This window comes from Taudactylus pleione, unplaced genomic scaffold (assembly GCF_031769625.1).
Source record: "Taudactylus pleione unplaced genomic scaffold, aTauple2 ptg001146l, whole genome shotgun sequence".
Classification (NCBI taxonomy): Eukaryota; Metazoa; Chordata; class Amphibia; order Anura; family Myobatrachidae; genus Taudactylus; species Taudactylus pleione.
This window is the reverse complement of record NW_028285547.1, coordinates 415,768-432,295: the sequence shown is the minus strand read 5'-3', so window position 1 is coordinate 432,295 and position 16,528 is coordinate 415,768. Positions and strand designations below refer to the sequence as shown.

Below are 16,528 nucleotides of genomic sequence, written 5' to 3'. Positions count from 1 at the left end.
GCTAGATGTATGTGGACCCATCTGTATGCTGCAGTAAATCTGATCTTCCTCTCTCAATGCTCCATTACTTTGAAAATTCCTATGCTGTGTCCTCATATCTTCCAGAATCCAATTCAAAGTACCTTCACCCATAACGCCCTCAACACCAGCCCCTTCTTACATCTCAAACCTGACCTCTGACCTGTGGATCGCCTCTGATAGCCAAAAACCCCTCACCCATTCCTCTCCCATTTACATCTCTGACCTCATCTCCCTCCACTCTCCTGTCTGCCCCCTTTGCTCAACTAATACACGCCGCCTCTCATGCCAACTGATTACTTCCTCCCATTCCCGCCTCCAAGATTTTGCTCGTGCTGCTCCCGACCTTTGGAACTCTCTCCCTCTCCCCATCAGACTCTCCACCTCTCTTCAATCCTTCATACGGGCTCTCAAGACCCACTACTTCATCAAAGCCTTCCAGCTCCCATCCTAACTTGCTGCAACATGCTCCTTCCTCCCTGCCTACCCCATCTGTGTCACACCTGTTTGTCTGCCCCTCCCCTTTAGAATGTAAGCTCTAACGAGCAGGGCCCTCTACCCTCATGTGCTTCTCCTAACTTTCACCTACTTCTTACGCCCCACCAGGGCACCTAACACTTGATTGCTTACGCTCTGTTGCATATCTAGGTGTTATGGTCACTAATGTAGCAATGTATATTATCCATGGCCTTGTCCTATTTTGTACTGTAAGTCAGTTGTCATATTATTTGTTCATGTACTGTGTAAGGCGCTGCGGAACACTTGTGGCGCCATATAAATAAAGGATGATAATAATAGTCATCTCTTTCATTACAAGCCTTCGTCTGTAAACCACTCTCCACTTGTCTCAGCACTGCTTTGTTACCACTATATTGTAAGCAGGTCCCACCCTGCCCTTTGTTCTCTTGTGTGCATTATTTGTGCCTATCCTATGTCTTTGTTTTCCCTACAAGTAACCAGTAACAGTAAGAATACCCCATAATGATGTGACTGATCAGTATCAGGATTGTTATTGGCCTGCGCACTGCACCATGGCAATTGGCACAGTGTGGGCAGCAACAGACTGTGGGCCTGATTCAGACCCGGTCGCAAGCGCTGAGTGGTCGCAACCGGGTCGATGGTGGCCCAGAGCGCATGCGCGAGACCCAGATAGCGGCGGGCAAACCGTCGCTCCGGGTCTCGTACCAAAGGGGGCATGCTGTCTATGTTGAGTGACAGCACGCCCCCTTCGGTGGGCGGGCCAGGGGGGGTGGCTGCCCAAACGGAGGCGTTCCCATGTGAACTGTTAGAGCCGAAATCTCTCTGGGGCTTGCGGCAACGAGACCCTACCACAAGGGTCTCGTCGCAAGCCCGATGGTCGCGATGGTCTTGACCATCACGACCACCTTCCTGGCCGCTCGCTAAAGCTGTGGGTGGTCACCCACAGCTATGCGAGCGGCCAGGAGGCCGTTCTAAAAAAAAAAAAAAAGCGCCCGCCCTGATTCAGAGTGAGTGCTCTGTCAGAGCATCCGGCACTGAATCAGGGCCTGTATGTGGAAATAGATGTCGTATACGAAGGTACCATGCAGTAGGAGAATGACAACAGGTTACTGCTTGTGTCTGCTTTATAACTTGCTATTACTTTGCTTTTCTGCGACTTACTGCCTCATTTATGGCCATACGGGATCTCTGCCCTCATAGCACAAGACTCTTAGCTATTTACCCACATGGTGATTTATTGTTCCGATGGTGTACGGACATATAATTCTCATATACTGGTTTCATTCATGGTCGTTACAAGTCCTGCATGCTCACGGGTGGACATATAGGGGCAGCTTTGTCCTGTTAGTAGCAGAGACATGTAACCCATGCATCGTTTGTGCAGTTAAACTAATACTTTCACTTATTGGAAGTGATTATCCGGAGTGTCAGCATGCACACCAAGCACCACACGGAACGTTTCCAGGCAGTGACGTCACTACGCACGGTTCTCCCTCTGTCCGCTGGCTCCACGGTTTCCTAACTATTCATTGTCTAGCGGGTGACCCAGTGTCCAGAGACTTGGACGTTGGGAACCATTTTATATTCGGCTTTAACAAAGGCTCAGCTTGGCTCAATGTTTGCTTTTCTTCCGTCTGGTTTTGGCAGATGGGACGGGGATCTCCAGGGACTCCAGTCTAAATGGCCGAGGTAAGGGCCCCTCCAGGGATTGCAGTGGGGACACGGAGTTCACGCTCGCACTCAGGATGGAAGTAGTGTTGCTGAGCGGAGCCGTGTACGCTGGGGAAGTGCTGTGCAGAGCTGCAGAGAGGAGAGAGACAAATTAGATGGATTTCCCGTTCTTAATATGGCAAAATGGAGAAATCTAAAATCATGAATCTATACATGAAATTGGTGAAAAGTATCAGTAATTGTGTCTAGCCCACAGAACCAATTACACAGCCCTCTGTAATGACTGCAACGGATTCCACCATAGAATAGAAGACTGTGCGGGATTATGTTATATCTATCAACTTTTGAATATTGAAGATTTAACTCCAATTACTAGATCACAATTACATTATTTCCGTATTTACAAGCTGTCAGCTATGCGCAATCTTCCTTAGGAAATCATAATTTTAAGTTAGATCAGCTATGCTCTCTCGATAGGATATTGTATTACAAACCTAAAGATCCCCTCACCACTTCCACCATATATAAGTATTCCCGACCTGAACTTGATTTGGAAACCGGCGCAGTAGGTTTGTTGAAGTGGAGGGAGGTATTCCCTGATCTTACTATGGCAAACATGCTGATAGCCTATGTGAGACTCAATAAACTTTTAGTTTCAACGTCGTATATGGAAATGCATATAAAGATATTGCACAGGGCATACTTCACCCCAAAACTAAAATTTGTTATAGGGGAAGCGCAGGATTCAAACTGCTACAAATGTAAAACCCCTGATGCAGATATTATGCATTGTTTGTGGTCTTGTTCTCAAGTCCAATCATTTTGGAAATCTCTCCAAACTTATATCAATACTATATTGAAAATAGAGGGCCTGATTCAGAGCCGCTCGTAAGCGGCCGCTCGCTCGCTCTGAGCGATGTTCGCACATCTGCGCATGCGTATGGGTCGTAATGCGCATGCGCCAACCAGTCAGTGTGGTCGGAAATCGTGTGCTCGCAAAATAGTGAGGGGCTTGTAATTTGAGTGACAGAAGGAGGCGTATGTGGGTGATAACAGGGGAAGGTGCTTGAAAACGGGGAGTGGAGATCAGAACGCAGGCGTGCCAAACGGTCAAAACGGGCGTTTTAAGGGTGTGCATAATTAACAAATCAGCGTCATCGACCATGTCACTTGGTTGTCTTTTAGCCTGAACTGCTCGCATGATTGCGGTAGGAAAATGCTACCACAAGAATAGCGAGCAGTTCATACGCCTTTCGATGTACTCGATTAATCAAATAAATAGCGGAGATGACGTATGATGCGAGCGGCCAAGGGGCTTCTTTACAAAATAGCGAGCGCATGTTTCGGACGCTCGCTCAGACATAGAGGCGTCAACAGATCGCAAAGAGCGAGCGCTCAATTTAAATAGCCAGCCCCTTTTTCTGAACGAGCGAGCGCAAATAGCGTCCGGCTCTGCATGAGGTCCAGAGTTTGCAATAACTAAAGAATGAGTCTTTTGGGGCATATATCCAACCTCTATGGAATGTAGATTAACAAAAGGCAATCGTGTTATATTGATCAAATTGGCAGCTATCCTGTCACACTGGATCTCGTCGGAACCTATCCCCATACACTTATTTCACACCAAATTTTCCTTTATATTTTTTATGGACTGGACCGAAACTTCCTTACATAAAGAGAAAATGACATAAAGGTTTTTTGTTGTTTGGCTCCCATATGTCCTCACACTTTCTGATGTTATAAGGGATGCATTAAGAAAATGTTTCGGTTTAACAACCTGGTATAATCGGGAAGTACTGTAAACTGGTGTGACATTTTAATAGATTTAATAGTTTTAATTGGGTACTATATGTTTGGTTCTGCATTTGAAAGATATAAGTATAGATACCTTTTTGTTAGTGTATCACGGTTTTAAAATATGTTTTCTGTTATATCTTGTATGTATGATCTACCTGACATTGCAATATTTATGTATTGTATTGTTTTGTCAATCTGTCAATAAAAATTTGCTGAAGAATATAAGACTGTTCTGTGACTGGAAGCCTATAAACCAATGCAGCCACCCATACGGTGCTTATAATCCTTCCAAGGGCAGTTCTCAATGCCTAATTCATCGTACAACCAATGCAAAGAGATCATGGACTCAGACTTATGTTAAAAGATTTTGGCCCTCATTCAGAGCCGTACGCTCTGAGCAGAGCGCACGCTCTGAATGAGGGCCGGGCTCCATTTTCATGGAGCGTCCTCCTGGACGCTCGTATAGCTGTGGGTCACCACCCACAGGCTATACGAGCGTGCATTGTGATGGTCGCGATGGTCGCGACCATCGAATTTGCGAGCCGGAGCCTGCGGTTGAGGTTTTCAACCGCAAGCCCTGGAGTGATTTTGGCTCTATCAGAGCCAAAATCACTCCCACTGACATCACTAGTGATGTCAGTGGGCCGGCTTGTGACGGGAGGCGTTCCCGTGGGAACGCCCCTGTCAGGGAGGCACGCCCCCGGCACGCCCACCAAAGGGGGCGTGCTGTCAATCAACATTGACAGCACGCCCCCTTTGATCGGACACAACGAGCGAAGGACTTTCCTTCGCTCGTCGCGTCTGGCGCATGCGCACGACGGAGCTCCCTCCGTCGTGCGCATGCTCAGTCCATAACATCGACCCACTTGCGAGCGGACAGCCGCTCGCGAGTGGGTCTGAATCAGGCCCTTTGTCATTAAATAAAAACACAGGTAATCCCATGCCTGAGCGTTACTGATTAGCAAGGACAAGCAATTATACCACTGACAGGATGAACAAGCAACCAGTCCCTATTTAAAGTTTCTTTGATATTAGGCCGAGGAACCGTCTGCTGAGTAAGGAATTAAATGTTACTTAAATCTGCCCCCACTATTGGAATCTCCTTTAGAAATATTCTGCTCCATTATAAAGGACACCACTGCTGTATAAGCAGAGTCACAGACGGGCAGAAAGGCAGCCCGCTGTGCACAGTTGTGATGTCACACTTATATTAGCAGGCTTGCGTCCTTTGCTATTGGCAAGTGCTGGTTTATGGAGAAGGAGTCATCTATGGGGTAAAACTGTATTTTTCTGTGACGCAGGACAGATTAGAGCATTCCCTGCTGAATGTGGGCTGGTGGTAGGAAAGCTGCATTTTGACCACCTGAGGAACAAGAATTTATGTTGCGGAACAGATATTTATAGGAGCTTCAAGGGGTGGAGACTGAGTTTATGGGGGCGTGGTTTCATGGGAGGCCTCGGGACATCTTACCACAGTACAGTTACTTGATTTGTACAGCCGTGGCCAGAAGTTTTGAGAATGACACAAGTATTGGTTATCACAAAGTCTGCTGCATCCGTGTTTATGATGGCAATTTGCATATACTACAGAATGTCATGAAGAGTGATCAGATGAATTGCAATTCATTGCAAAGTCCCTCTTTGCCATGACAGTGAACTTATGACTCGATTCAGACCTGGTCGCAAGGGTCCGTTCGCTCGCTAGCCGCCGCTGTTTTTGTTCTGTGCATGCGCATAAGACAAAATGCACGTGCACTAACCAGTCACTGCGATCGTGAAGCGATCGCAGTCTGTACTCAGACTCCCCACAAGCATGACTGACAGGAAGTGCCGTTTGTGTAGGGGGGGGGGGGGGGGGTTGGATGATCGCAGGCGTGTCTGCTTCTGAACGACATTTCATGGACGTGCATAATTAAGACGCATCGTCAGCTTACGTAGCAGGTGTAATTACACACAGCACAGGAAGATGGTTACTAGTTAGTATGGAGCACAGGAAGATGGTTACTAGTTAGTATGGAGCACAGGAAGATGGTTACTAGTCAGTATGGAGCATAGGAAGATGGTTACTAGTCAGTATGGAGCACAGGAAGATGGTTACTAGTTAGTATGGAGCACAGGAAGATGGTTACTAGTTAGTATGGAGCGTAGGAAGATGGTTACTAGTCAGTATGGAGTGTAGGAAGATGGTTACTAGTTAGTATGGAGCATAGGAAGATGGTTACTAGTCAGTATGGAGTGTAGGAAGATGGTTACTAGTCAGTATGGAGTATAGGAAGATGGTTACTAGCTAGTATGGAGCGTAGGAAGATGGTTACTAGTCAGTATGGAGCACAGGAAGATGGTTACTAGTCAGTATGGAGCATAGGAAGATGGTTACTAGTCAGTATGGAGTGTAGGAAGATGGTTACTAGTCAGTATGGAGTATAGGAAGATGGTTACTAGTCAGTATGGAGCGTAGGAAGATGGTTACTAGTCAGTATGGAGCATAGGAAGATGGTTACTAGTCAGTATGGAGTATAGGAAGATGGTTACTAGTCAGTATGGAGTATAGGAAGATGGTTACTAGTTAGTATGGAGCACAGGAAGATGGTTACTAGTCAGTATGGAGCGTAGGAAGATGGTTACTAGTCAGTATGGAGCGTAGGAAGATGGTTACTAGTCAGTATGGAGCGTAGGAAGATGGTTACTAGTTAGTATGGAGCACAGGAAGATGGTTACTAGTCAGTATGGAGCATAGGAAGATGGTTACTAGTCAGTATGGAGTATAGGAAGATGGTTACTAGTCAGTATGGAGTATAGGAAGATGGTTACTAGTCAGTATGGAGCGTAGGAAGATGGTTACTAGTCAGTATGGAGCGTAGGAAGATGGTTACTAGTCAGTATGGAGTATAGGAAGATGGTTACTAGTCAGTATGGAGTATAGGAAGATGGTTACTAGTCAGTATGGAGTATAGGAAGATGGTTACTAGTTAGTATGGAGCACAGGAAGATGGTTACTAGTCAGTATGGAGCGTAGGAAGATGGTTACTAGTTAGTATGGAGCACAGGAAGATGGTTACTAGTCAGTATGGAGCATAGGAAGATGGTTACTAGTCAGTATGGAGTATAGGAAGATGGTTACTAGTCAGTATGGAGCGTAGGAAGATGGTTACTAGTCAGTATGGAGTATAGGAAGATGGTTACTAGTCAGTATGGAGCATAGGAAGATGGTTACTAGTCAGTATGGAGTATAGGAAGATGGTTACTAGTCAGTATGGAGCGTAGGAAGATGGTTACTAGTCAGTATGGAGCGTAGGAAGATGGTTACTAGTCAGTATGGAGTGTAGGAAGATGGTTACTAGTCGTATGGAGCGTAGTAAGATGGTTACTAGCTAGTATGGAGCGTAGGAAGATGGTTACTAGCTAGTATGGAGCGTAGGAAGATGGTTACTAGTCAGTATGGAGTATAGGAAGATGGTTACTAGTCAGTATGGAGTATAGGAAGATGGTTACTAGTCAGTATGGAGTATAGGAAGATGGTTACTAGCTAGTATGGAGTATAGGAAGATGGTTACTAGTTAGTATGGAGCATAGTAAGATGGTTACTAGTTAGTATGGAGCATAGAAAGATGGTTACTAGTTAGTATGGAGCATAGGAAGATGGTTACTAGCTAGTATGGAGCGTAGGAAGATGGTTACTAGCTAGTATGGAGCGTAGGAAGATGGTTACTAGTTAGTATGGAGCGTAGGAAGATGGTTTCTAGTCAGTATGGAGCGTAGGAAGATGGTTACTAGCTAGTATGGAGCGTAGGAAGATGGTTACTAGTCAGTATGGAGCGTAGGAAGATGGTTACTAGTTAGTATGGAGCATAGAAAGATGGTTACTAGTTAGTATGGAGCATAGGAAGATGGTTACTAGTTAGTATGGAGCGTAGAAAGATGATTACTAGTTAGTATGGAGCGTAGGAAGATGGTTACTAGTTAGTATGGAGTGTAGGAAGATGGTTACTAGTTAGTATGGAGTGTAGGAAGATGGTTACTAGTCAGTATGGAGTGTAGGAAGATGGTTTCTAGTCAGTATGGAGCGTAGGAAGATGGTTACTAGCTAGTATGGAGCGTAGGAAGATGGTTACTAGTCAGTATGGAGCGTAGGAAGATGGTTACTAGTTAGTATGGAGCATAGAAAGATGGTTACTAGTTAGTATGGAGCATAGGAAGATGGTTACTAGTTAGTATGGAGCGTAGAAAGATGGTTACTAGTTAGTATGGAGCGTAGAAAGATGGTTACTAGTTAGTATGGAGTGTAGGAAGATGGTTACTAGTTAGTATGGAGCGTAGGAAGATGGTTTCTAGTCAGTATGGAGTGTAGGAAGATGGTTACTAGTCAGTATGGAGTATAGGAAGATGGTTACTAGTCAGTATGGAGTATAGGAAGATGGTTACTAGTCAGTATGGAGTATAGGAAGATGGTCACTAGTTGGTATGGAGTATAGGAAGATGGTTACTAGTTAGTATGGAGTATAGGAAGATGGTTACTAGTTAGTATGGAGTATAGGAAGATGGTTACTAGTTAGTATGGAGCGTAGAAAGATGATTACTAGTTAGTATGGAGCATAGAAAGATGGTTACTAGTTAGTATGGAGCATAGGAAGATGGTTACTAGTTAGTATGGAGCGTAGAAAGATGATTACTAGTTAGTATGGAGTGTAGGAAGATATCTACTAGTTTTAGATTCCATAGGATCTATGGCTTGTGGGGTGCGAATCTTATTATACATATATTACTGATGTCAGCAAAAGTTTTAGAACAGAACCGGCTACATTATGCGGAAAGTCAGAATTTGTCAATGTCACACTGACAACGGTTATAGCGCTGTACAAGCATCACACCAGTCTAGTGTATATATTATAATCATCTAGATTAGAGACAGGTAACTTACGGCGCTCCAGCTGCTGTGGAAACTACAAATCCCAGCATGCTCTGCCACATTTATACTTAGTGTATGCTAAAACTGTGGCAGGGCATGCTGGCACGTGTAGTTCCACAGCAGCTGGAGTGTCACACTAAGCTTAATGGTGATTTAGATTATACAGACACGAGTGGGACAGTGCACACTCACCGAGGCTCTTCATTGGATCCGCACTGAGAATTTGGCTGGCTCGCTTGGACTTGAAGTAATTACTTGCAAAATTTTCACTGTCGCTTTTGGTGAGCATGACCTTGTATCGATCTTCTCCCTGACAGCAGCAGAGAAATACATCAGTGCATCTGTGTTATTACATGTATAACGTGTCAGGTGATGGCTTTCTGGTCATTATACATTGGCTACACACGTGTTGGACCCATAGTAGATGCAGTGATACAATCCGTTACTTATGAGCCTTGTGTGAACTAAAGGATGTGGTAGACAGTACATTGTAGTATCACTGAAAGTCATGGAGGCAGTTTTACTGCAGGACAAATTCTGACATCAGCAGTAAATGCCGTTATCTATAGGGGACTGCCCTGACATTAGCAGTAAATGCCGTTTAATATAGTGGACTGCCCTGACATTAATAGTAAATGCCGTTTTATATAGTGGACTGCCCTGACATTAATAGTAAATGCCATTTTATATAGGGGACTGCCCTGACATTAGTAGTAAATGCCGTTTTATATAGTGGACTGCCCTGACATTAGTAGTAAATGCCGTTTTATATAGTGGACTACCCTGACATTAATAGTAAATGCCGTTTTATATAGTGGACTACCCTGACATTAGTAGTAAATGCCGTTTTATATAGTGGACTACCCTGACATTAATAGTAAATGCCGTTTTATATAGTGGACTGCCCTGACATTAATAGTAAATGCCGTTTTATATAGTGGACTGCCCTGACATTAGTAGTAAATGCCGTTATATATAGTGGACTGCCCTGACATTAGTAGTAAATGCCGTTTTATATAGTGGACTACCCTGACATTAATAGTAAATGCCGTTTTATATAGTGGACTGCCCTGACATTAATAGTAAATGCCGTTTTATATAGTGGACTGCCCTGACATTAGTAGTAAATGCCGTTTTATATAGTGGACTACCCTGACATTAATAGTAAATGCCGTTTTATATAGTGGACTGCCCTGACATTAATAGTAAATGCCGTTTTATATAGTGGACTGCCCTGACATTAGTAGTAAATGCCATTTTATATAGGGGACTGCCCTGACATTAGTAGTAAATGCCGTTATTTATAGTGGACTGCCCTGACATTAGTAGTAAATGCCGTTTTATATAGGGGACTGCCCTGACATTAGTAGTAAATGCCGTTTTATATAGGGGACTGCCCTGACATTAGTAGTAAATGCCATTTTATATAGGGGACTGCCCTGACATTAGTAGTAAATGCCGTTATTTATAGTGGACTGCCCTGACATTAGTAGTAAATGCCGTTTTATATAGGGGACTGCCCTGACATTAGTAGTAAATGCCGTTTTATATAGTGGACTGCCCTGACATTAGCAGTAAATGGCATTGTTATGGTGAAACTTACCTTTGTTGACTCCCTTTCTTCAAAGTCCATAGGGTCAACAAGGATACCATGGGGTGTAGGTGGTGGATAAGGACCGGACGCCAAACAGTTAAGCTTTCAACTGCCAGGATGCAACAGTCCCTCCCCCCTAAATCCCGCCCCTGAGGCAAACAAGCCCAAGGCAGGAGGAGGAGAGGAGAGAAGGAAGACTGGTACAGAGAAGAATCACACTCTCACACAAAGAGACAGGAAACCGGTGACCAGGAAACCCAACCCAGAGAAGCCAGGGGCGTCAGAGCGGGCGTCCTGTGGACCCTATGGACTTTGAAGAAAGAGATTTAACAAAAGTAAGTTTTACCATAACTCTCATTTTCTTCTTCAGGGTCCACAGGGATACCATAGGGATGTCCCATAGCAGTATTCAAGGGTGGGGACGCTCACAAGCTGAGTGGAATACCCTGCGTCCAAATGAAGCATCCTGAGAGGCAAAGGTATCGAAGGCATCAAACCTAAGAAAAGTGTGGACAGAAGACCACTAGGCCACCTTACAAAGCTGTTCAGCTGAGGCGCCCATGGCGAGCTGACCATTAGGGTCCCACAAAGCAAGTGGAATGATCAGAGATGGTAGCCGGCACAGGAAGGCCCGTCTGTGTGTAAGCCTGTGAGATAGTCATGCGAAGCCATCTGGCCAGAGTCTGTTAGCTGGCCAGCTGGAATCCATCGAGGACAAATAGGGAATCTGTTTTCCGAAGAGAACTTGTATGGGCCACGTAGATCCTGAAAGCACGGACCACATCCAAGGAGGCCTCACCTGCCGAGAGTTCTGGTGATTTTAAGGCCGGGACTACGATTTCCTCATTAATATGGAAATGAGAAAAAACCTTGGGAAGGAAGTCAAGACGAGTTAGAACAGGGGTCAGGGAACTTTTTAACCTTTTACCCCAAAATATATTTAGATACGCCGACGTTACCCCTTTGATTTGAAAGGAAGGAAATCATATAGTAGTGCCCCCATATAATGCCCCTGTAGTAGTGCCCCCATATAATGCCTCTGTAGTGCCGCTAGTACAAAAAAACCCCACCTTAATCCCCGCTCCTGCATCCGCCGCCGTCCTGTCCGCCCGGCTGCTCCTCGGAACTATGGGAGAGACGTCATGACTTCTCTCCCATAGTGCGCATGGAGAGAGGCAGAAGCTTTAGTTCAGAAGAGAACTCCAGCCTCCGGCTAACGCGGCGCTGCAGGGTAGGAACTGGGCGCCCGCTGGTAATTACATCTCAGCGGGCGTGCAGCTTAGAGCCTCCCTGCAGCACAGCCGGGCATGCATATGAATCATTCTATATTATAGAATGACTCATATGCATGCCCGGCTGTCCGTCCATTACCCCCAGGTTACCCCATGTGGCCCGGCTTAGAGCCTCCCTGCGGCACAGCCGGGCATGCATATGAATCATTCTATAATGTCCGTCCATTACCCCCAGGTTACCCCATGTGGGGTAATTTACCCCTGTTCCCTGACCACTGAGTTAGAAGAACATCCCTGTCCTGATGAAAGATCAGAAATGGGGAGCGACAGGAAAGGGCCCCTAAATCTGACACTCTATGGGCAGATGCAAGAGCCAGAAGAAAGTCTTCGCTGTAAGCCACTTGAGTTCCACAGATTCCAGGTGTTCAACAAAGGGCCTGGAGAACCACTGACAAATCCCACGGCACCACTGGAGGAACGAATGGAGGTTGAATATGGAGGACACCCTGAAGGAAGGTGTGAACATCCGGCATTGGAGCAATTCTGCACTGGAACCAGATGGACAGAGCAGAGACATGCACTTTCAGGGAGGCCAGGTGGAGTCCAAGGTCCAATCCTGCTTGAAGGAGGGCCAGGACTATAGAGACCCTAAAAACTTGAGGGTCAAAACTTCTGGTAGCACACCACTGGAAGTATGTGTGCTACTCTCTGTGATAGATCCGGGCAAAGGTCGGCTTACTCGCTCTGAGCATAGTCTGGACCACTGAGCTAGAAAAACCTTTGGACCTTTGGAGGGATGTCTCAAAAGCCACGCTGTCAAAGATGAGCCAGGTCCGGATATAGACATGGACCTTGAGACAACAGGTTTGGACATTGAGGAAGTAGGAGAGGATCGTCTATGGAGAGGTTGTGAAGATCGGCGTACCAATGTCGTCTGGGCCCCCGTCTTGCTTGAACTTCCGAAGGACACGAGAAAGAAGGGAGACTGGAGGGAATAGGTATGCTAGAATGAAGGTCCACTTCACCGATAAGGTGTCTACAACTGCTGCTTTGTGTCCCTTGTTCTGGATCCGTACACTGGCAGCTTGCGATTGTGTCGGGAGGCCATGAGGTCCACCTCTGGCAGGCCCCACTTGTCCACTAGGAGTTGAAAGACCTCTGGGTGGAGAGACCATTCCCCAGCATGCACGTCGTGATGGCTAAGGAAGTCCGCTTCCCAGTTGAGAACTCCCAGAATGAACACCGCGGAGATGGCTGGGAGGTGACCTTCGGCCCATGCGAGAATGTGTGACACTTCTGCCATTGCTGACAGACTTTAAATGCCTCCTTGGTGATTGGATGTAGGCCACTGCTGTGGCATTGTCGGATTGCCCTTGTAAAGGCTTGCCCTGAAGAATGTCCTGAGCCAGAGTGAGCGCTCTGTAGATGGCTCGGAGTTCCAATACTTTGATTGTCAGGGTTGACTCGACTGATGTCCAACAGCCCTGGAAGGAGTGTTGACCAGTCACTGTGCTCTGACCCCGGAGGCTAGTGTTTGAAGTAAGGAGTACCCACTCCAGGATCCAAAAGGGGCGACCCTTGGTTAGGTTGGAAATCTGTAACTACCAGGAGAGGGACAGACGAACCTCTGGAGAGAGAATCATTGTCTGGGATCTGATCCGATGAGGCAACCCATTCCATCTGGAGAGGATTAGGTGTTGCAGAGGCCTGGAATGGAACTGAGCGTACTCCACCATGTGGAAGGTGGATACCATGCATCCCAGAATCTGCATTGCTGAGTGAACTGAGACTCTGCGACTGCGGAGTAATCTGTGCACTCGTTTTTCAAGTGTGGAGATCTTGTCCGTTGTCAGGAAGATTCTCTGAGCTCAAGAATCCAAAAGAGCCCCCAGATGGACCATCCTTTGTGAAGGGTTCAGGGAGGACTTTTTTAAGTTGATTAACCAGCCACGCCTCTGTAGAAAGGCAGTGGTTATCTGAAGATGGCATTGAAGAACCTCTGGGGAGATCAAGAGGTTATCCAGGTATGGTAATAGGCTGACTCCCCGACAACGCGGGTTGGCTGCAATGACTGCCATACTTTTGGTAACGACCCGTGGAGCTGTAGAAAGTCCAAAGAGCAGAGCCTGAAATTGGAAATGTTGCTGCAGTACAGCAAACCGGAGATAACACTGATGAGAGGGCATTATAGGTATATGTAGGTAAGGGACCTGAATATCCAGAGATACCATAAAGTCCCCCGGGTCCATAGCTAGTACAATAGTGCGCAGGGTTTCCATCCGAAATCTGGGCACCCTGATGAATTTGTTCAGGGATTTGGTTTCTGCACCAGAAACAGGGTAGAATAATAACCGTTCCCTTACTGCGATAGCGGAACTGGAACTATTACCCCCGCTTGCAGCAAGGACTGAATGGCTTTCTGGATAAGCAGGGCCCTGCTCGGGTCTAATGCATGGCCTGTGTAGAAAAACTGGTGGGGTTGCTGTCTTAGGAATGAGAGGGCACACCCATGAGAGACCACTTCTTGTACCCAAGAGTCTGTGGTGGTTTGACGCCAGCACTGGGCAAATTGAAGAACTCGGCCTCCTACTCTGGGGTCCCCAGGGGGAGGCCCTCCCCAATCAGGCTGAAGGTTTGTCCTCAGATTTGGAAGCAGGACATTGGGGGGCCCAGGTCTGCTTGGGCTTGGTGGCCCTTGTGGAAGCCGATTGCCAAGGAAAGGACTGGCCCTTAGGCTTTCCCTGGAGACTAAAGGACCTGAAGGTCATTGTCCGAGGCTTTGCAGTAGTTGCTGAGGGCAGAAAAGCAGTTTTTGATGCTGCCAAAGTGGCTACAATCTTGTCTAGATCTGGGCCAAACAGGATCTCAACAGTGTAAGGTAATGATTCTGAGGCCTTCTAAGATTCTGAATCCGGCTTCCATGACCGTAGCCAAAGAGTGTGGCGGGCACACACTGATGTAGCCGATGCTCTAGAGGACAGGAGACGAGCATCCAAGGTCGCTTCTCCGATATAGGAAGCTGCATCTTTTATGTGAGCTATATAAGACATCTGATCCCTAGAGGCCTCTAGGGAGAAAGACTCTTCTAGGGCATCTGCCCAGCTCTCAATTGCTTTCGCCACCCAGGCAATAGCCATGGTTGGGCGCGCAATGGCTCCTGAAAGGGAATACACAGATTTAAGGCCAGTTTCAATCTTTCTGTCCATAGGGTCCTTTAATGAGGAAGCTGTAGGGATAGGTAATGTGGATTAATCAATCGCGTAACATGGGAATCTACTGCAGGGGGAGCCTTCCATTTTGTGCAATGAGCTGCAGGAAAAGGCTAACAAATAGGTCAGGTGTTTTTTTGGAGCTGAAACCTCTTACCGGGCATCTGCCAAACTGCTGCCATGTGTTCGGCTAGCTGATCGGAGAGAGGAAACTCTGTTGAAGCCACTTTTTGTTTAAATAGTGGGTGCTTTGATTTGGGGGCGGGCTCATCATCTTCTATTTGGAAGATAGATCTGACAGCTTGCACCAAAGCAGATATATTAATTTTAGACTGATGCTCTCCTTCCCCTGAGAGAGATTCAGTATCAGAGAGAACGTCAGCGTTTTCTGCCTAAGATGATATCTCAGATTCTGAAAGTTGGGTAGACTGTGAAGACAACACTGGGCCTGATTCAGAGCCGCTCGTATGCAGCCGCTCGTTCGCTCCGAGCGATGTTCGCACATCTGCGCATGCGTATGGGTTGTAATGTGCATGCGCCAACCAGTCAGTGCGGTCGGAAATCGTGTGCTCGCAAAATAGCGAATGCTTGATAATTTGAGTGACAAGATGAGTCGTTTGTGGGTGGTAACAGGGGAAGGTGCTTGAAAACGGGGAGTGGAGATCCGAACGCAGGCGTGTCAAACGGTCAAAACGGGCGTTTTAAGGGTGTGCATAATTAACAAAGCAGCGTCATCGACCACGTCACTTGGTTGTCTTTTAGCCTGAACTGCTCGCATGATTGCGGTAGGAAAATGCTACCACAAGAATAGCGAGCAGTTCATACGCCTTTCGATGTACTCGATTAATCTAATAAATAGCGGAGATGACGTGTGATGCGAGCGGCCAAGGGGCGTCTTTACAAAATAGCGAGCGCATGTTTCGGACGCTCGCTCAGACATAGAGGCGTCAACAGACCGCAAAGAGCGAGCGCTCAATTTAAATAGCCAGCCCTTTTTCAGAGCGAGCGCAAATAGCGTCCGGCTCTGAATCAGGCCCACAGTACGCTTGCTAGGTTTACTTGGTAGGGGCTTCTCACCTTGCAAAATATTTTGAAAGTCTGTAGAAGAAGCTGATGTCCTCTCTACTTCGGTACAGAGTCTATCTACCCATGGAGGTACCGGTACTGCCTGTACCTGTTGAGGCAACCCCATAGGGGGAATTACTGCCGGGACTGTCAGGCAGTCTGCAATAGTAGCTAGCACCTGAGTCAGGGACGCCAAAGGAGGCTCCTGGGCAAGGGCAGAAGACAAACCTGGTGTAATATAACACTTTGTAGTTAGTCTGTCCTGGACAATATCCTCCTCATCCAAGCTTGCTGCACAGGATTTGCATGAGAGCAATGTAGGTGCAGTCGCTTGCTACTTTTGCCTTTGTTAGACATAGCCGCAGAGTATACACCAATAAGCGACAGAATACACCAAATACAAATGGGTATGCAAACGCTATTATGCGACAGAATACACCAAATACAAATGGGTATGCAGCAGCAGACTGTCCATAGGACGTCTGCGCTGCTGCTCCATCACCCCGCCGGCGCTGCGACGCCTGTACCGATCTAGGGATCTCGGCGGGACCCCGGG

The 16,528-nt window shown here is 46.7% G+C and overlaps 1 protein-coding gene across 2 annotated transcripts in view; it reads right to left on the bottom strand.

Moving 5' to 3' along the window:
* Positions 1 to 1,713: 1,713 nt before the first annotated feature.
* The window catches only part of KIF17 (kinesin family member 17), an 82,797-nt gene continuing 67,982 nt past the window's right edge, over positions 1,714 to 16,528 (bottom strand). For both annotated transcript variants that reach the window (XM_088462077.1, XM_088462076.1), the window contains exons 14-15: positions 9,065 to 9,182; positions 1,714 to 2,298 (exon numbers count right to left, since the gene is read on the bottom strand). In XM_088462077.1, the coding sequence (XP_088318203.1) occupies positions 2,111 to 2,298; positions 9,065 to 9,182 (306 nt within the window). In that variant the 3' untranslated portion in view covers positions 1,714 to 2,110. The remainder of the gene's footprint in view (positions 2,299 to 9,064; positions 9,183 to 16,528) is intronic.